At 39.6% G+C, this 20,865-nt stretch overlaps 1 protein-coding gene across 3 annotated transcripts in view; it reads left to right on the forward strand.

Annotated features, from left to right (window-relative positions):
- SCP2 (sterol carrier protein 2) overlaps positions 1-20,865 on the forward strand; it is a 160,478-nt gene that overhangs the window by 133,327 nt on the left and 6,286 nt on the right. For all 3 annotated transcript variants that reach the window (XM_023549587.2, XM_064281981.1, XM_064281982.1), the window contains 2 exons: positions 5,315-5,417; positions 16,603-16,732. In XM_023549587.2, coding sequence (XP_023405355.2) covers positions 5,315-5,417; positions 16,603-16,732 — 233 coding nt within the window. The remainder of the gene's footprint in view (positions 1-5,314; positions 5,418-16,602; positions 16,733-20,865) is intronic.

The following is a 20,865-nucleotide window of genomic DNA, read 5'->3' on the forward strand; positions in this document are numbered from 1 at the left end:
GTTTACCACAGATAATTCTGCTCTGAATGGAACAGATAGATGTTAGGATTTAGGTAAAGGAGAATTCAATGAATTCCGTTCAGTCACTGAATACCTAATTATGTTCTGGGAACTGAGAATATAAAGCTTTTTTTTTTTTTTTTTAATATAGTATCTGCTGTTGAGAAACTAACATCTAGTAGAGTAGACAGATTTCTACTAAATAACTCATGCAGTGTAGTAAGTACAGTAACTGAATAAGCATTAGGTTCAGTCAGGCATGATACAAAGTGAGCAATTGGCTCTTTTGGGTAGATGAAGAAAGGTTTCTCAGAAGGCAGCCTCCAGGGCTGGGTTTTGAAGAATAAAATAGAGTTTGCTGAGAGAGGACAGAGGTATTCAGGGCACAGGAGCAGCAATGGCAAAGACTTGGCAGCATAAAGTAGCATTCCATGCTCTGAGAACCATACATAGTTCACCGTGGCTGGAGCATAGGGTGCATGCCTTGTTCATCGTATTAATATGAGTAACATGAAGGTGTACATTTTAATTTCTGAGACTTCCGTATCCACTCTTGCACCTTCCTTCTTAGCTGATAACTTTGCATTATACTTTGTTGAGAAAATAGAAGTCATTAGGTTCAAATTCCCTCATCGTCAGTTTCCAGACCTATAGACCTAGAATTGCGCGTGTCTGATCCTTGTCCTGTCATCACCCTTTCAAGCCTTCTGTCCTTCCATCTACTTTCTCCTAGTTCAAGACCATCATCAGGCAAATAGGCTCTGTATATGTTAATCTTTAAACAAAACCAGACCTTCCTTGATACCACATTCGGTCCAGATACCCTCCCCGTTTCACTGTTCCTCTAAAAGTAATGTCTCAAAAGAGCCATACTCATCGTTCAGTCTTTACTAGAGTCTGACTTCACCCTCTAGCACTTTGTTAAAACTGCTTTTGTCAAGGTCACCCATACTCTCCATGTTGCCAAATCCATTGGACACTTTTCTTTTCTCATTTTACTTGGCCTTTGGTGGCATTTGACATGGTTTACCCTCCCTTCTCAATTCTCTCTCTCCCCCTGACTTCTGTGCCACCACACTTTTCTGGTTTTCCTCTTTTGTCACTGGCTGTTGCTCCTTCTTCTATCCCAGACCTCTTAAATAATGGGGTTCCATAGGACGCTGTCCTGGGCTCTCTTCTTTCTCTGTAATTACCTGAAGGTGGGCTTCTCAGTTACCATGGGTTTAAGTACTTTGACTATGCTGATGATCACCGCATTTCATCTCCAGTCTGACCTCTCCTATGAGCCCTGGACTCTCATATCCAACTGCTTGTTGTCTTACAAAACATCCCAAACTTAATATACCTAAAACAACTTTGATTTTCCCCCTGCCCCCCCCCACACCTACTGCATTCTTCTTTGTTCCAGTAAATACTACCCTCCTCCCATTTACTCAGGCCAAAACCTGAAATCATTCTTTCCTTTTCCTTGTTATTGTTGCTGGTTGCTGTCAAGTCGATTCCTACTCATGGCGACCCAATGTGTGTGAGTAGAACAGCTCCATAGGGTTTTCAAGGCTGTGACCTTTCAGAAGCAGATCACCAGGTCTGTCTTCTGAGGTACCTCCGAGTGGGTTTGAACCACAAGCCTTTCGGCCAGTAGTCGAGTGCTTAACGATTTGTCCCACCCAGGGACTCCTTTGCCTTTTCTTACCCTCTTTATATCTCCCCCACTCCCAGCAGCAAGTCCTATGGATTGTGTTTCCAAAATATATTATGAATCCACTTCCTTCTGTCCTTCTCCACTGGCGGACTGCCTCCACTGTAGTCCAGACCATCACCATCTCTGACCTGGATCACTCCCACAACCTTCTGACTAGTTTTAGACCCCTGTTCTTGCCCTCCCCCATTCATTCTACTCCTGTTATAAGAATAATCACACATCAAACTATTCATCTCTCTGTTTAAATGCTTCAGTGGCTTCCCAAATTCTCTGCCTGGACCTGCATGATCTGGTCCCAGCCCAGCTCTCCAGTTTCAATCCATGTCACTCTTCCCCCACTTATGTTCCAGGGACATCTGTCTTATTTTAGGTTCTTAACATTCCAAGCCCTTTCCTCCCTCAGGATCTTTACACATGCGTTTTCCTCTTTGCAAGCTAGCTCCTTTTCTTCCTTTAATAGGGTTTTAGCTTAAATTCACTGGCTCCATGAGGTCTTTCCTTGACTGCCCAACCTAACGTAGGTTATTCTTTTGGTTTCCTTCTTAACACTTGCTAAAAAAAACCAAACACACACACAAAAAACAGCTGCCATTGAGTCGATGCATGTCAGAGTAGAACTGTGCTCCGTGGGGTTTTCTTTTTCTTTTTTTTTTCTATTGTTGTATTTCACCGGGTTTTCAGTGACTGATTTTTTTTTTTTTTAGTAGATCTCCAGCCCTTTCTTCCAAGGCATCTCTGAGTGGACTGGGCTTCCAACCTCTCAGTTAGCAGCCAAGCTCGTTAATCATTTGTACCACTACAACCTGCAGTTATTTTGTCTGTTTACCTCCTTTTCTCCTCCAGTGAGGGCAGGGACTGGGTCTGACTTGTTCACTGTTGTAGCCCCAGCGCCTCCAGGAATGCCTGGCGTGTAGCAAACACTCAGTAAATATTTATGAAATTATAGGAAGAAGGAAAGGGAAAACAAATGAGAAGTGGATCAACAGAGAAGAAGGAAAGAGAAAAAGAGGGAGCATGTCAGTGGGAAGGGGTAGGTAGAGAAAGAAAGAACCACTTATTGGGCAGCTGCTGCACACTTGACTGCTTCAAATATGTCCTTCCTGTGTTGTTCTAGTCTTGGTCCCAGCTATCACCAGCATGCTCATGATAGGTTAGGTGCTGTGTTAGGGTTCTTCAGAGAAACAGACGAACAAGATACATATATAGGGAGAGATTTATTTTAAAGAACTGGCTCACTTGATTGTAGAGGCTCGCAAGTCCAGAACCTATAGGTCAGGCCATAGACTGGAAACTCTGCCAGTCTTGTGTCCAAAAGCAGTAGGCCAGGTGGCGGGCCAGAAATTCCAGCAGGATAGGTGTGTTAGGGTCTTGAGAAAGAATCCTTCTGTCTCAGAAAATCTCATATTTTCCTTTTAAGGTCTTTGATTGGATGAGTCCTACCCACATTATGGAGGATAATCTGCTTTACTTAAGGTCAACTGATTTAAATGTTCATCACATGGAAATACCTTGCAGCAATGTCTAGATTAGTGTGTGACTAAACAATTGGGCACCATAGCCTAGCCAAGTTGACACACAGAATTAACCATCACACATGCTAAGGTGTCCTCATCTTCCTCAGACCCCTGAAGTTTCTGTGCATATGTAACGTTTGAGACACTGGTGCGCATATGCTGCCAATTTTTACTATGGGCCAGGTACTCTGCTAGGTACCTTCCACACAGGATTCCATTTAACTGCAGAGTGAGTAACTCTCTGCTCCTGTCTTCCCACTGCAGGTACACAGAGATGAAGTCACTTGCTCAGAATCGTATAGCTTGTGAATGGAGGAGGACCTTGGGATTCTTTGTGGCTATAAAGGCCGTGTTCTTTCTGGCATATCAGGCCATTTATCTGTAGCTGTTTCTTAAGTGTTAAACAACCAATGGGCAGATGGCTGTTAAATTCATATCTTCTATCACAGGTCAAAAATAAATCTCCAGTCCGACCTCTGCATATACCCCACACTCCCTTATAACCCCGTTCTAACCACCGTCATCTCTTGCCTGGACTACTGCAGTAACCTCTTAATGGATCTCCCTGCCTCCGTACTTGCCTTCGTACAGTTCATTTTCCAGCTGCCAGTCAGATTTCTTTTTTAAAACATGTAAATAGGATCATGCTGCTCTCCAACTTACCCTCTACATTTCTTCTCATTATTCTTAAAATAAAACCGAAATTCCTGACCATGACCTATCAGCCCCACGTTATCTCACCCTGTTTCTCTGACCTTATGTCCTCCCACTTCTCTGTTCTGCTGCAGCCATCTGGCCTTCTTACGTTTCCTTTAATTGCCAAGCTACTTTCTGTCTCAGGGTCTTTATATTGCAAGTTCCCTTAGCCTAAAACTGGCTTCCCCACTTAGATCTTTGCAAGCCTGGTTCATTTACATAACTGAAGACCCAATATAAATATTGTCTCCTCACTGAGGCCTTCTCTGACCACATTATCTAAAATTGTTAACCTAACACACATAAATATAGTGGAGGTTTGCATGTTGCTATGATGCTGAACAGGTTTCAGTGAAGCTTTCAGACTAAGACTAGGAAGAAAGGCCTGGTGATCTCCTTCCTAAAATCAGCAATGAAGACCCTATGGGTCACAGTGGTCTGATTCACAACCAGACATGGGACACAGGACTGGGCAGTGCTTTGTTCATTATGCATGGAGTCTCCATGAGTTGGAGCCTATTCAACTGCAGCTAACAACAACTTATCGCTACTCTGTGATAACAACTTATCAATACTCGGTGTGGTGGCTTGCATGGCACTGGTATTTCAAATACCAGCAAGGTCATCCATGGTGGACAGATTTTTTTTTTCTTTTTTATTGTACTTTAGATGAAGGTTTACAGATCAAATTAGCTTCTCATTAAATGGTTAGTATGTATATTGTTCTATGACATTGGTTAATAGTGGACAGATTTTAATGTCATTTCCAGACTAAGACAGACTAGAAAGAAAGGCCTGGCAATCTACTTCTGAAAATTAGTCTTTGAAAACCCTATGGATCACAAGAGAATACTCTCCGATACAGTGCTGGAATACAAGCCTCCTGGGTTGGAAGGCACTCAAAACATAACTTTGGCCAAAAAGCATGTTGACGATTATGAGGACCAAGTTGCCAGAGCTGACTCGGCAACTAATAACAGTAACCTCCCTTTAACCTGCCTTATTTTCTTCATTGTAATTGTATTCTTTATTTTATGCTTGTTTGTTGTCACTCTCCTCCACTAGCGCATAAGCTTCATGAGGATAGATTCTTTGGTTTACCATATTTTTAAGAACAATGCCTAGCACCTAGTGAACACTCAGTATTTGTTGACATCTTGAAAAGGAAAAATCTCATTGTTTTATGTGCTTAATAAAGATCGTATTTTCCTTTGGGTAGGGGTTGCAATGTCTCTGTTCTTAGGAATTTTCAAACTTACCGATGTATAAATGTTGAAAATTTTAATACTGTATGACTCTTGCAATGTCTCTGTTCTTAGGAATTTTCAAACTTACCAATGTATAAATGTTGAAAATTTTAATACTGTGTGACTCCATGGATTGAAATAGATTTCCCCCCCAGCTCTTTTAGAACTCATCAAATTGATGCTGTTCCAACCAGTTCTGCACTTGATGGATTTAAGGCAGATCTTGTCTTTAAAGAGATTGAGAAGAAGCTTGAAAAGGTAAGATTTAATGAAATACTAACAGGAGGACCCTGAGGCTACAGGAAGCAGATACAAATTTCAGGTGTTGCCATGATGTGGTACAATTTGAAAATTTATATAATGTTGTCTAGTATTGAGTGTAGTTTAGATTTCTGAGTAGTCTATTAAGGCTTAGATATAATTCTGTTAAGAATGTATTTCACAAATGTAAAATGCTGTTACAATCTTACTTCAGGGGAAAAGCCTAATGTTTATCACTCTTTTCTGTCATATCTTTTGTCAGGGAGATAATCAATTATAGACAAAGTTCATATGTGTTATGGATTGAATTGTGTTCCCCCAAATTACGTGCTGTAAATCCTAACCTCTGTGTCTGTGGTTATAATCTCATTTGGAAATGGGTTGTCTTTGTTATGTTAATGGACAGTATTTGTGTAGGGTATGTCTCGAATCAGTCTCTTTTGAGATATGAAAGAGATTAAACAAGCAGGCCAGTAAGTAGAGATGGAGGAAGAGAGATGCCAAGCCACATGAAGATTGCCCAGGAACAGAAGCTAAAAAAAGACAAAGACCTTCCTCCAGAGTCAACAGAGAGAGAAAGCCTTCCCCTAAAGCTGCCACCCTGAATTTGGACTTGTAGCCTCCTAAACTGTGAGAAAATAAATTTCTGTTTGTTAAAGCCACACACTTGTGGTATTTCTGATATAGCAGCACTAGATAACTAAGGTAAAATGTAAAGGGATTCTGATTTATTTTGGCCTACTTCCCTTCTGAATTAAAAAGGTCTTACTTAGAATCATTCAAAGGAAGAAGATTTAAAATGAGCCTTTTAAGGAACCTAATGTCAAAACTCTTTTTAAAAAGAAACCTTTTGTGCTTAATTTTTTTAAAATAATTTTTATTGTGCTTTAAGTGAAAGTTTACAAATCAAGTCAGCCTCTCACACAAAAACCTATATACACCTTGCTATATACTCCCAATTGCTGTCCCCCTAATGAGACAGCCTGCTCTCTCCCTCCACTGTCTTTTTGTGTTCATTTCGCCAGCTTCTAACCCCCTCTACCCTCTCATCTCCCCTCCAGGCAGGAGATGCCAACATAGTCTCAAGTGTCTACCTGATCCAGGAAGCTCCCTCCTCACCAGCATCCCTCTCCAACCCATTGTCCAGTCCAATCCCTGTCTGAAGAGTTGGCTTTGGGAATGGTTCCTGTCCTGGGCCAACAGAAAGTCTGGGGGCCATGACCACTGGGGTCCTTCTAGTCTCAGTTAGACCATTAAGTCTGGTCTTATGAGAATTTGGGGTCTGCATCCCACTGGTCTTCTGCTCCCTCAGGGGTTCTTGTGCTTAATTTTTTAAAAGTAGTTTTTAATTTGCTTTTTCTTGTTCTAAAAATGATGCAAATTTTTAAAAATCCAAACTATACAGAAACATATAAAAAAGAATATTAGAAAATCTTTTGAAATTCTACCAGACTAAAATGTTAATAGTGGTTAATTTCTTTCAGACATTTCTCTCTATATATATAAACACACAATTTTACATAACTAGGATCATACAATTTTGAAAGACCAATGACTTCTTCATTGCAAATACCTTTTTTCAGCAACATATGAATGGTGACTATACACATGGACCTCACCAGATAGAATACACAGAAATCAAATTGACTACATCTGTGGAAAGAAATGATGGAAAAACTCAATATCATTAGTCAGAACAAGGCTATGGGCCGACTGTGGGACAGACCATCAATTGCTCATATGCAAGTTCAAGTTGAAGTTGAAGAAAATTAAAACAAGTTCATGATAGCCAAAGTATGACCTTGAGTGTATCCCGCCTGAATTGAGGAGACCATCTCAGGAATAGATTTGATGCACTGAACACTAATGATCAAAGACCAGACGAGTTGTGAGATACATCAAGGACATCATATCATGAAGAAAACAACAGGAAAGAAAGAAAAGACCAAAATGCATGTCGGAAGAGACTCTGAAACTTGCTCTTGAATGTAGAAGAGTAGCTAAAGTGAAAGGAAGAAATGATGAAGTAAAAGAGCTAAACATAAGATTTCAAAGGGTGACTAAAGAAGACTAAGTATATAATGAAATGTGCAAAGACCTGGACCAGAGTTAGAAAACCAAAAGAGAAGAACACGCTTGACATTTCTCAAGCTGAGAGAACTGAAGAAAAAATTCAGACTTCAAGTTGCAATATTGAAGGATTGTACAAGAAAAATATTAAATGAAGCAGGAAGTATCAAAAGAAGATAGAAGATATACACAGAATCATAGTACCAAAAAGAATTGGTTGACGTTCAGCCATTTCAGAAGGTAACATATGATCAAGAACCAATGGTACTGAAGGAACAGGTTCAAGCTGCATTGAAGGCACTGGCAAAAAACAAGCCTCCAGGAATTGACAGGACACCAGTTGAGATGTTTCAACAAACAGATGCAGCCTGGAAGTGCTTACTTGTCTATGCCAAGAAATTTGGACGACAGCTACCTGGCCAACTGACTGAAACAGATCCATATTTATGCCTATTCCCAAGAAAGGTGATCCAACCAAATGCAGAAATTATCAAACAATATCATTAATATCACACACAAGTAAAATTTTGCGAAATCACTTAAGAGCAGTTGCAGTAGTATATCGACCGGGAACTGCCAGAAATTCAAGCTGGATTCCAAAGAGGATGTGGAACAAGGAATATCATTGCTGATGTCAGATGGATCACGGCTGAAAGCAGAGAATGCCAGAAGGATGTTTACCTGTGTTTTATTGACTACAGAAAGGCATTGGACTGTGTGGATCATAATAAGTTATGGATAACATTGCGAAGAATGGGAATTCCAGAACACTTAATTATGCTCATGCAGAACCTGTATATAGATCAAGAGACAGTTGTTCAAACAGAGCAAGGGGGTACTGTGTGGTTTAAAGTTAGGAAAGGTGTACGTCAGGATTGCATCCTTTCACCATACTTATTCAATCTGTAAGCTGAGCAACTAATCCGAAAAGCTGGACTATATGAAGAAGAACATGACATCAGGATTGGAGGAAGACTCATTAACAACCTGCGGTACGTAGGTGACACAACCTTCTTTGCTGAAAGTGAAGAGGACTTGAAGAACTCTACTGATGAAGATCAAAGACCACATCCTTCAGGATGGATTACACCTCAACATAAAAGAAAAATCCTCACAACTGGGCCAATAAGCACCATCATGATAAATGGAGAAAAGATTGAAGTGAAGGATTTCATTTTACTTGGATCCACAATCAACACCCATGGAAGCAGCAATCATGAAATCAAACGATGTATTTGCACTGGACAAATCTGCTGCAAAAGACCTCTTTAGAGTGTTGAAAACCAAAGATGTCACTTTAAGGACAAAGGTGCACCTGACTCAGGCCAGGGTGTTTTCAGTCGCTTTGTATGCATGTGAAAGCTGGACAATGAATAAGGAGGATCAAAGAAGAACTGATGCCTTTGAATTATGGTGTTGGCAAAGAATATTGAATGGACTGTGAACTGCCAGAAGAATGAACTAATCTGTTTTAGAAGAAGTATAGCCAGCCAGAATGCTCATTAGAAGCAAGGATGGCGAGACTTCCTCTCACGTACTTTGGACATGTTATCAAGAGGGACCAGTCCCTGGAGACGGAAGACCCTTGTCCTAGTCATCTAGTGCTTCTGTAACAAATACCACAAGTGGATGGCTTTAACAAAGAGAAATTTGTCATCTCACAGTCTAGTAGGTTACAAGTCCAAATTCAGGCTGTCAGCTCCGGGGGAAGGCTTTCTCTCTGAGTCACCTCTGGAGGAAGGTCCTTGTCGTCAGTCTTTCCCTGGAGGAGTTTCTCAGGTACAGGGACCCCAGGTCCAAAACAATGCGCTCTGCTTCTGGTGCTCCTTTCTTGGTGCGTGCTTCTCTCTTTTATATCTCAAAAGAGATTGGCTTAAGGCACCATCTAATCTTGTAGATCTCATCAATATAATTGCTGCTAATCCATCTCATTAACATCATAGTGATAGGATTTATAACACATAGGAAAATCGTATCAGATGACAAAATGGCAGACAGTCATACAATACTGGGAATCATGGCCTAACCAAGTTGACATATATTTTGGGGGGACACAATTCAAACCATGACAACCCTCAACAAGATGGATTGACACAGTGGCTGCAACAGTGCACTCAAGCAAAACAATGATTATGAGGATGGTATAGGACTGGGCGGTGTTTTGTTCTATTATATATACGGTCACTATGAGTTGGAACCAACTTGACGGCACCTAACAACAACAACAACGCAACCTTTCTCCAAAAAGAGAGTTAGTCTCTTCAGTCAAAATTACATATTTACTTTACTGTTTCCAACTTGGAGACATCTTAGGATTTCATTATTGCTTTTAGTTTTGAGGCCATACAAGGCTTAGTTATAGCCACAGTCACACAATTCAAATTAAACATCACTTGAGGTGATCAAAGTGAGCTGGAATAAACAAAGCTGTGTATTTTGTTGTTAGAGCCGCAATGCACAAGGCAAACTTTGTGCATTTCTCCAAACTCTCTTATTGTAGAACAAGTGACTTTGCTTGGGGAGGAAGGGGAGAGGCAGGCAAGTGATGTGACTCATGTGTCACATTTCTAGAATTTTCATAATGATAGACAACCTTTCTGAGGTAGAGTAGGACCAAGGCTAACAACTCTAGGTGGGCAGGTGCTGGCCCAGGAGCTGCAGACCTGTCCTGCCGCCATCTTGTGGGGATGCACCTACATGGGTCTACCTCTTGTTTTCTAACCTTTTTTCTCCTGACAGTATGTTCCATGCCCATAAATATAAATCCTTACCATCATTTTTAATGATCACATAATACGCATTTGTTTGTCTATACTGTGGTTTATTTAACCAGCTTCATATGATGGACACCAGGGTGTATCTAAATTTTGCTAGTAAAACAATGTTTTAATAAGTTTCCTTTTGCACTCATTTTAAGTACTTATACCATAGTCACTTTAGCATAAATAATTAAAAGGGAAACTTGATGGGTCATAAGATGTGTACATTTTGCATTTTGATGCATACTCCCAAACTACCTACCAGAAGGAGGGTTCATGAGAGTGACTGTCTTTCACACTTTCTCCAGTATTGTGTTGGTCAGTTTTGTTTTTTTTTTTAAATCTTTGCCAATCTAATAGGGAAAAGTATCTTTTTGTGAATTTCTTTTATTATGAGTGTCCACTGTAAAATGAAGTTGAACTCTACCAGTTTGAAATTTTTTTTATGCCACTAATACTTATTGCAGAGCAACCTGTTAGAATAGTTGCTTCTGCCAAGTTCTGCTCCATAGTTTCCAGTCTTCTATTAAAAAAAAAAACAAATAAAAAATAGTTTAGAGATTATCTATGATATGGGGTATGACTGTATGTGTGTGTTTGTGTATAAAACTGAACCCTTTGCTGTTGAGTCAATTCCAACTCATAGCAACCCTATAGGACAGAGTAGAATGCCCCATAGGTTTCCAAGGAGCAGCTGGTGGATCCACAATGTCAACCTCTTGGTTAGCAGCCAAGTGCTTAACCACTGCGCCTCCAGGGCACCGCGCGCGCGTGCACACACACACACACACACACACACACACAGTTGACTTATTGAGATTAACAAAGCAGTGCTGTTTTTATATTGAAGTTTTCTTTTGGATTTGCAAATATATGTCTTTTGCTCCCATTTTTAATTCTTTTCTCCTCCATAATCTCATCCCCGTGGACCTTGTCCCCTTGTTTCTTTTCTCCTTCCCACGATTGTCACTTTCTTAAATCTTTGCAGAACTAGAAAGTGAAAGTCTTGGGATCTTTTGTCAATTCATGCATTCACTGCATTAGCAAAGGAAACCTGGCGAGAGATTTTATTTCCACTTTTGTGTAGTAATACCCCATTGCCCTTTTTTGAATTCTGGCTTAATTTTTTTCCTATTAAGTTTAAGGCAGGACCTACTCCTTGACCTTTTGCCTACTCAGAAAGAAGTACTTTTCTTCATATAAGGAGGCACTTAGAACTTTCTGGGTATTAATGATCTCCAGTTTTGCAACAAATGTGCATATTCTTTCCCCTTTCAACTCTCTCCTTAACCCTCTCTCACTGCCACTTCACTTTAAAATGTTTTATTGACCAAGGGATGTGGTTTTTATAAGAGGGCCATTTGGTTCTCAAAAGTAACAGAAGTGCAAATGAATATACATCTGTCTGTCTTCAGGAGGTTTTTTTCAGGTAAGACTGCAGGAATTTCTGTCCAAGTATGCAGATAGAATCTCTAAATGTTTTGCTGGTGTTTTTCTGCTCTAACTTGCTGGGGTTTGCCCATAGCACTATTCCTGAGGCATTGTGCAACCACATGGCACGGATGCACCTGGAAGTAGTCATTCATGGGCTACTGGCCCCAGATGGAAGCCTGGCTCTTGGGTGGCCCAGCACACCAGTGTTATTAACCAACTTTCCTAGATTGTTTCCACAGACCCTTGATAGATAAAAGGCTTCCAAGAATGTGAAGAAGACTTTCAATTTTCTTTTAGTTCATTTTATGGTGGCAGAATCTGTTCTGTTGTGATAGACTACAGTTTGGAAGTATTGATGTAATCTCCTTTGCAATATGATATGGTCAGAGGATGCGAACATTGAACTTGAGGTTAAACCAGTCTTACTAGCTTTACATCCCTGCCCTAGGGGAACACAGAAGTTTAGAGGGAAGAGAGAAATGGAAATTTTTTTCCAGCAAAAAATAACTGCTTTATCAAGAGTATATTTAAACATTTAGTGGGTGCATGTGCAAAGGGCCATCAGAGTGTCTGGTAGAGACAGAGCAGCCTTCGCAGATGAGTCAGCATGGGAGCTGAGACTTGAGTGATGAGGTCAGGGATGGGAGTGGAGAATAAGAGGAGGTGGGTGTCCTGGGACAAGGCATGAGCAAGGGCATGGAGAGATAAGAGAACCTGGCACATATGATCATGGAATTCAAAAAGTTCAGTGTTGTCAGAACATAAAGCCTGAGGTGGATGAGAAGTGGTTGGAGATAAGAATGAACAAGATACCCTTCAGATCGTGAATAACCTTGAGTGATATATAAAGACAGACTTCAACCTGTCAGTGATGGGGTGCCATTTAAGAATTTGAGCCTGAAAGTGTTAGGTGAATTATGTTAGTGTGAGACGGGTTATGTTAGATGGATTACTTGGCAGAAGTACAGAGAATATTTTAAAGGCTTCTTAGCTGTTACGAGCCTGCTTCTGCTAAATGGGCTAATATTATTACCTGCCTAACTGTTTATAGGGTTTTTTGAGCATTAAAGAAATAATTATGTAAAAGCCCTTGAAAACTTAAGTTCCCCAAAAGATTATATTTATTATTTTTAATATATTTTTCCTAAAGTTGACTTAAAATAGAGTGAGCTCTTTTAAAGAAAGCCAAAATAAGGGAATTTCTCTTTCATTTTAAAAACCTGACAGTCATTTTGGCTTCTTGCTTTAATTAGAAAACGTTGCTAGTTACACTCACATGTAAGAGATGTCTCCGTGAGAAATAGGCCCACAGTTTTTTAGTATGAAGCAGACAAAATATTTTCAGAATAGCTTCTTTGGAGTCCCTAACAGCTGATTCAAGGTAGGCTCAGGTATGTTCCCTGTGAATAAGAAAAAGATTGATAGTCCCACTAGGATGACTATAACAGGTGTCAGCAAGGATATGGAAAAATTGCAACCTTCATTGATTGCTGGTGGGATTGTAAAATGGTACAGCCGCTGTGGAAAACAGTTTGGCAGTTCCTCAGAAAGTTAAATATAGAGTTACCATATAACCCAGCAATTCCATTGCTCAATACATATCCAAGAGAAGTGAAAATACATGTCACAGAAAAACTTGTCCACAAAGGTTCATAACACCATTATTCATAATGGCCAAAAAGTGGAAACAACCCAGATTTTCATTAACTGAGTAGATAGACAAAATTTTGGTGTAATCACACAACGGAATATTATTTGGCCAGAAGAAGCAGTGAAATACTGATACATACTAAAACATGGATGGTCCTGGAAAGCATTATGGTAAGTAAAAGAAGCCAGCCACAAAAGATCTCATATTGTATGATTGCATTTATATGCAGTGTCCAAATATGCAGATCTTTAGAGATGGGAAGCTTGGGGCTGGCGGTGAAGAGGAAAGGGGGGTGACTGCTAATGGGCACAAGGCTTTCTTTTTGCAGTGATGAGAATATTCTAAAATTAGGTAGTGATGTTGGTCCTACAGCTCTGAGTATACTTTAAAAAAAAAAAAAAACCACTGAATTGTATACTTGAAAAGGGTGAAATTTTATGTATATAAATAATATCTCAATAAAGCTTTTATAAAACAAACCAAAAGCAAGAGCTTAGCCAGACTCTCTGCATATGTAAAAACAGGTTAGTGTCTGATGCCAGTTGGTGTACGCTCTTAGAGGCAATAGATATTTAAGTATTCTAGGTACTTGTCACAGTGCCTGAAAAGAGTAAATACTTAAATCTTTGTTTAACAAACGAATATTATGAAACCAAAGGCAAGAATCTTGGGTATAAATCCTTACAGGAACGTAGGCTGAAATAGAGAAGGTGGGAAGTAAAAGCTATTAGAACTGATAACAGAATTCAATAAAGTAGCAAACTACAAATATATATACACAAAGATTAATATATTTTATATATGTTTACAATAACCCGGTCATAAATGCAATGAAAAAAATGTTTAATTAACAAGAACAATATTAAAAATGCAAGAAATGTACAAAAGCCTATGTGAGGAAAAAAAAAAGACAAAACTTTACAAGGGACATTAGAGAAAACTCGAAGGCGTGCCACTTCATGAATGGGTGGACTTAATATTGTAAAGATGATCACATCTCCTCCAAACGGATCCGTGTATTTTATGCAACTCCATCTAAATCCAACAGCATTTTGGGGGAAGAACTAACTGAAGGATTATAAAGTACGTCTAGAAGAAAAAAAGTCCTCCGAAAATAGCCAGGAATGGCCAAGAATATCTGGAAGAGGCGAATCATGATGGAGATTTGCCATACCAAAGAGTAAAGTACATTGCAAAGCTGAAATACTGGCACAGGAATAGCAGACAGATTATGAAATAAAATAGACAGAGTGCTAACATTATTGTTCAATTACTCTGTTTTATGGGTATTTACATAATTTAATTCTGATACAACTCTGTGAGGGTAGCTACTGTTAATATCTGCATTTAACAGAAAAGATGTAGTGCTGGTGACACAGTGATTAAGAGCTTGCCTGCTAACCAAAAGGTCAGCAGTTCAAGTCTACCAGTTGCTCCTTGGAAACCCTATGGGACAGTTCTACTCTGTCCTGTAGGGTTGCTATGAGTTGGAATCGACTCGACAGCAATGGGTTTGGGTTTGTTTTGTTTAACAGAAAAGAATAACTGAGACTCAGGTTCAGCAACTTGCCCAGTGTTATATAAGTATGAGGAGGAACAGGAATTCAAACCTGTGCTACCTGATTCCAGATTCAGCATTCTTTAATTAGTAAAGTTTAATTCTAGGAATTTATCCTTGAATCAGTGAGGCTGAACTAATGTTTTTCACAGCATTGCTATAAGAGCCAGAATTTAGAACTAACCTAAATGTCAAGGAATAGGGTATTTATTGGTTAAGTGAAGTATGGTGGTGGTGGTGGTTGTTGTTGGGTACTGTTGAGTTGGTTCCAACTCATAGTGACCCTATGCACAACAGAACAAAACACTGCCCAGTCCTGCACCATTCTCACAATTGTTGCTATGCTTGAGCCCATTGTTGCAGCCACTGTGTCAATCCATCTTATTGAAGGTATTCCTCTTTTTTGCTGACCCTCTACCAAGAATAATGTCCTTCTCCAGGAACTGATCCCTCCTGATAACATGTCCAAAAGTATGTGAGGCATAGTCTCCCCATCCTTGCTTGTAAGAAACATCCTGGTTTGTTTGGAAGTATGGTACACATTATAATTAAAGACTCTATGGCCATTTAAAATTATGTAGAAGAATATTTAATGACATAAAAATAAGGGTAATTAAACATTAAAGTAGATTGCAAAACAGTATGTACAATATGACCACATTTAAAAAAATACTTATGCAGAGGAAAAAAGATAGGAGTTATACAAAAATATGGTTTTGTTTGGGTGATGAAATTATGAATGATTTATATTTTTGTTACTGATTTTTATTATGAAATTTATTATAAAAATTATGTAATTTTTCCACAGTAAAATACATTTCTTCTTTAAAGAAAAATAATTTCAGTAATGTTTGTGTGTGTGTGTGTGTGTGTGTTTTTAAGAGGCGTGTGAGGTTGTTGTCATCCTTTCATTACTCACCCTTCCAGGCTGGCTTAGCTGTCCCTCTGTGTCCTGCAGTCCCTCATGCTTTCCTCTAACCCAGTACTGGTCACAATATTTTGTCGTCATTTATTTTTCTGACTCCTGTCTCTCTCTCCTTGGTGCCTAGAACAATGCCTGACTTAATAAATGTTACAGGAAGGAAAGATGGAAGCAGAGTGGGAATGAAGGGGAGAGGAGGGGTGGGAGAAAATAAATAAACCTACAGAGATACAGGTGTGAGGTTTTTTTTGTTTTGTTTTCTGTATTTAGGCTAGCTTTATTCCCCAAGATCCGAAACTAACTGATGGATGACATGTTACTTGTATAATTCTTTATATTAATTCAGAAAATGGGTAGAGCAAAACAAAGACCTTCACTGGAACCACTTTAAGTTCTGATTGTGGGGAACCAAAAATATGTATAAAGGAATTTACCTGGGGAGAAAAAAAAGGAGGTGAGGGTGGGATTTTCTAGATTTAGAGAGGCCAGAGTGAATCTTTCCAAAACTACTGAGACAAAGGCTATTTCAGCAGAAAATGCTGCCATGCCAGTCCTACCCGTCCTTTCCTTCCAGCAGCTGTATCCAAAAAGCCATTTTCACACAAGATTTGGCAGATGTGGGCATTGTGGCCTGATTGCCTTCTGGCTAAAAGATCCTAAGGGAGCTTGGGGACTGCCTGCTGGCCCAGCTACTCACGCCATGCATCTATTTAAAGATTTCATTTGTTTGGGGGGAAAAGCCAGAGAAATGAACTTAATGTAACTCCCAGTATTGTTTTTTTTTCCAGGAAGGGGAAGAGTTTGTGAAGAAAATCGGCGGCATTTTTGCCTTCAAGGTGAAGGATGGCCCTGGGGGTAAAGAAGCCACCTGGGTGGTGGATGTGAAGAACGGCAAAGGATCAGTACATCCTAACTCAGGTCAGTCTGGTAGCATCTTCATTTATAATGGTACAGTGACAAGCTCACAAAGGCTGTCAGCCAGGAAAAGGGGGTCTGCTTTGGTATCCCCAAGTCCCTGGGTGGTACGAATGGTTAACATGCTCAGCTGCTAACTGAAAGGCTGGTGATTAGAGTCCATCCAGAGGCACCTTGGAAGAAAGGCCTGGTGATCTACTTCCAAAACATCAGCCACACTGGAAAACCTATGGAGCACAGTTCTTCTCTGAAACACATGGGGTTACCATGAGTCAGAATCAACTCAATGGCAACTGGTTTTGGTGTTCCCAGAAAGGCTAGCTTTAGAGGTATAGCGACTCCTTAGAAGCAGGAATAAGTCTGCTTTATTTTTCTCTATAGCACTTATTGTCATCTGGTATACCATGTGATATTTTATGTATTTGCTTATTCTCCATCTCCCCCAGTTGAACTGTAAGCTCCATGAAGGCAGAAATTTTTGCCTATTAGGTTCCCTCCCAGTGCTGAGAATAGAATCTGATGCCTGGGAAGCTTTCAATAAAATAAATAGTTTAAAAACAAATCTCAAACCTATCATGACTGAATGGTGCTTAGTAAGCACTCAGTAAGTGGTAGCTATATCGTACTATTAAGTTTCTGTTGAGTAAGGAATCAACTAGCGATTAATGAAAAAGCTGAGCAGTGGTAAGGGTGTCTGGTGAGGGCAGCATGGCTTTGCTGTGGAAAGTTCCTGGATTATATGGAGTCCTTTTTTTTTTTTTCTTCTCAAAATGAGCGGGCAGAAAATGACTAGATGGTAGCATTCTCTGAGCTGCCTCTCTAAGGTGATGTAGGAGGAAAGCGAAGTGCTTCATCTAGACTCTAGCTTTTAGAAATAGGAAGAACCTTTGGAAACACATACAGTAGTATGACCTGAGGTTAATAGTTACTTCAGAATTACATTCTGATATGCCCAGGTAGGTGTTAAGGTGATTTAAAAAAAAAACTTCTCCTCTTTTCCTCCTGTTTTTGTTATCCTAAGAGAGGATATGCTTATGGAAAGCTACTGAATAGTTTCAGAGAAGGTTTGTCCCCTGCAGATAGCTGACGGTATGCTCTCCCCAGGTTAGGTGCCCCATTCCAGACCTGAAAGGGTCTTACCCTGGAGCAGGGCAATTTCTGCTGAAACTGACACTTGTTGGCAGCCAGGAGTGGTGTTGAAATATGGGCTTATCCAGTAAAAGCCACCACTGGAAAATGCCAGCTCCATTTACATCCACCAACAAGTGACCATTTGTTAGGCATTAAGTATGTTAAAGCATTAATGACCTGTCCTAGTTTGAACTGGCATCTTAGAGAGAATTGCTAGTTCTTTTACATAGTTTTGAGAGGTTTACTTAATGTTAACGAAGTAAGATTTATGTAAATGTATTTCACTTGCATATATTTGAGGGAGCTTGGTTACGGTTATACAGATGGTTATATTAAGAACTTTAGATTTTGTACATTTTCCATAATGTTTTCTTGTTGCCTGGATGCCTTTCTGTACTTTCTCCATGAATCCTGTCCCTCCGTCCTCCCTTTTGAAACGACTCACACAGCATATCTCCAGGAAGCCAACTCTGATTAATCTAACATGTACACTCATTGTCCCTTCATTCCTTTATTCCCTCTTGAGTTCTCAACCCTGCCCTTTTGTGAGGAACATGATACACAAAGCCTCAGGCTCCCCTCTGCCCCTGCCCCATCCCAAGATATAGTAGAAAGAGCTTAGCCTTTGGAGATACCCAAACCTAGGTTCAGTTCTTAACTGTGTCACTTCCTAGGTGTATACCTTCCCTGAGTCCAATTGTTACATCTAGAAACTGGTGAGAATAATCTCCGTCTGTAGAGTTGTGGGGATTAAGTAACGATTGTAAAGCACCTGGCATAGCAAGTGCTCAGTAAACCATTGCTTCCTCCACAACCCCTATACTAAACATTAATTTTTTTTATATCACACAACTTTTGCCAGGTCAACCATAAACATTAATTTTACTTGGACACATTAGGCTTGTCCAAGACTCCTGAAAAGGACTTGGGGGATTGGGAGAGCAGCTGGGATTCATCGGACTGCTGATGAATTAAAGAAGCCCCATTAAAGCTGAGCTGTTGAGTGTGCATCCTTCCTGGGACAAGAGGAGGCAGTGGAGCATAGGAGTGGGGAGTATGGGCTTTGGCAGCAGGAATCTGCATTCAGACCTAGCTCAGCCACTCACTAGCTCTGTGATCTTGGGGAAGTTACCTGACTTGTCTGACCCTCATCCAAAAAAACCAAACCCATTGTCGTTGAGTTGATTTCAACTCATAGCGACCCTATAGGACAGAGTAGAACTGCCCCATAGGGTTTCCAAGGCTGTAATCTTTACAGGAACAGACTGCCGCATCATTTTCCTGCTGATCCTCATAGGGTTGCTTAAAAGATCAAACGAGACCAAGTATGTGAGATGCTCAGCTTAGTGAGAGCTCAGTAAATGCCGATACTACATCAGCAGCAACAGCAGCAGCAGAATCATTTCTGAAGTCACTTTGAATAACTCAGAGTCCTTCCTTGGAATATTGGGATCAAGCCCAACTATGCAGATCTCGACTTGCTAGCTTTTTTTCCTGCTCTTTGATGATATATAGAAAACTAGATTGTCTAGACAGTAAATTCCTTTATTTTCAAGGCTTCAGACCTTTTTTATAGTAGTAAGAGAAAATTTTGTTAGAGGCAAAGACAGAATGACCATTGAATCTCAGTCCCTGAGTTACAAGATATATAATAAAAACTCATATATTATTTTTTCTGACTTGTTTTAGTTATTTAACAATATGGACGTGATATGCTTCATAGTTTACCCCTATCTTTACTATTAAAGCAGCTATTCTCTGACTAGGTATTGGGCCATAATTTAATAACTTTTTGAACTCCATATAATTTATTCATTTATTCATCAAGTATTTATTGATTGCCTTCTATGTGCCAAGTACTCTTCAAGCCCCTGGGGATATAGCAGTGAACAGGCTGAAAAGGTCCCTGTTCCCATGAAGTTTTCTTTCTAGTGGACAAATACAGAAAGAAAACATATACAAATAAGTAAGGTAGTTTCATATAGTGACAAGTGCAATGAAGGAAAAACAAAATAGTGGGGAGAGGCCAACTTTAATTTGAGCCAAAACTTTAATGAGAGAAGGCCTATCTGTTAGAAACTTAGAGTACTGTTGTTACACTGATTGCCTAAAACATTGCTGAAAATTTTTATTTCTTGGTGAATTTTTTCTTTTCTATTCGAAACCTCTTATAGACACGGCCAATTTAGCAATGAGATATTAGAGTCTTTGTTGTACAGTCTTTTTTTTTTTTCATCATTATACTTTAGACAATTTTAAAAATTAATATTTTTAAAACTTTCTATTATATAAATAGTATACGCTCATTGTAGAAACATTTAAAAGCAAAACAAAAAAATTACTCCCCATAATCCCACCATCTAGGTCAGGGATTGACAAACGAGGGCTTGTGGGCCAAATCCATCTCACCACCTGGTATTTTTATTGTTGTTGTTTTTTGCTTTTTTGGTAAAGTGTTTATTGAAGTCTAGCCTATAGTAAAGAACATAAATCTGAAGTGTACAATGTAATGAACGTTTACAAATGAACACACCTCCAGATTAAGATACAGAATGTTGCCAGCACTCTGGAAGTCTCCCTCACGCTCCTTCCCAACTGCACACCTCCGAGAGGAACCACTATTCCGAATTCTGTCACCATAGATTGACTTCATTTTGGAAATGCTGTTTATTTTGGAAATGCTGTTTATCTTGGGAATTTCGTGGTAGCATCTCGCTGCTTCCCAAATCCACCTGCCGACTTTAGCAGAACGATCAGTGTTTGGGCCCATGTTTTCAAGCAACTGAAGCCCCGGATTTAGTTTAGAGAACTAAATCTATATGGCATCGTTTTGAACAGCAAATCATAAAATTAAACATCTGTGAAGGAACATCTGAGAATGATGACATCAGGCAATTACTTGCTGCAAAGTTGTATGTAATACATAAAATGATAAGATGCACAATAAAAAACCCAGCAGTGGGAATGTTAGGTCATAAAGCCCACTAGAGCCAAACAGTTGTTCC

This window comes from Loxodonta africana, chromosome 3 (assembly GCF_030014295.1).
Source record: "Loxodonta africana isolate mLoxAfr1 chromosome 3, mLoxAfr1.hap2, whole genome shotgun sequence".
Classification (NCBI taxonomy): domain Eukaryota; kingdom Metazoa; phylum Chordata; class Mammalia; order Proboscidea; family Elephantidae; genus Loxodonta; species Loxodonta africana.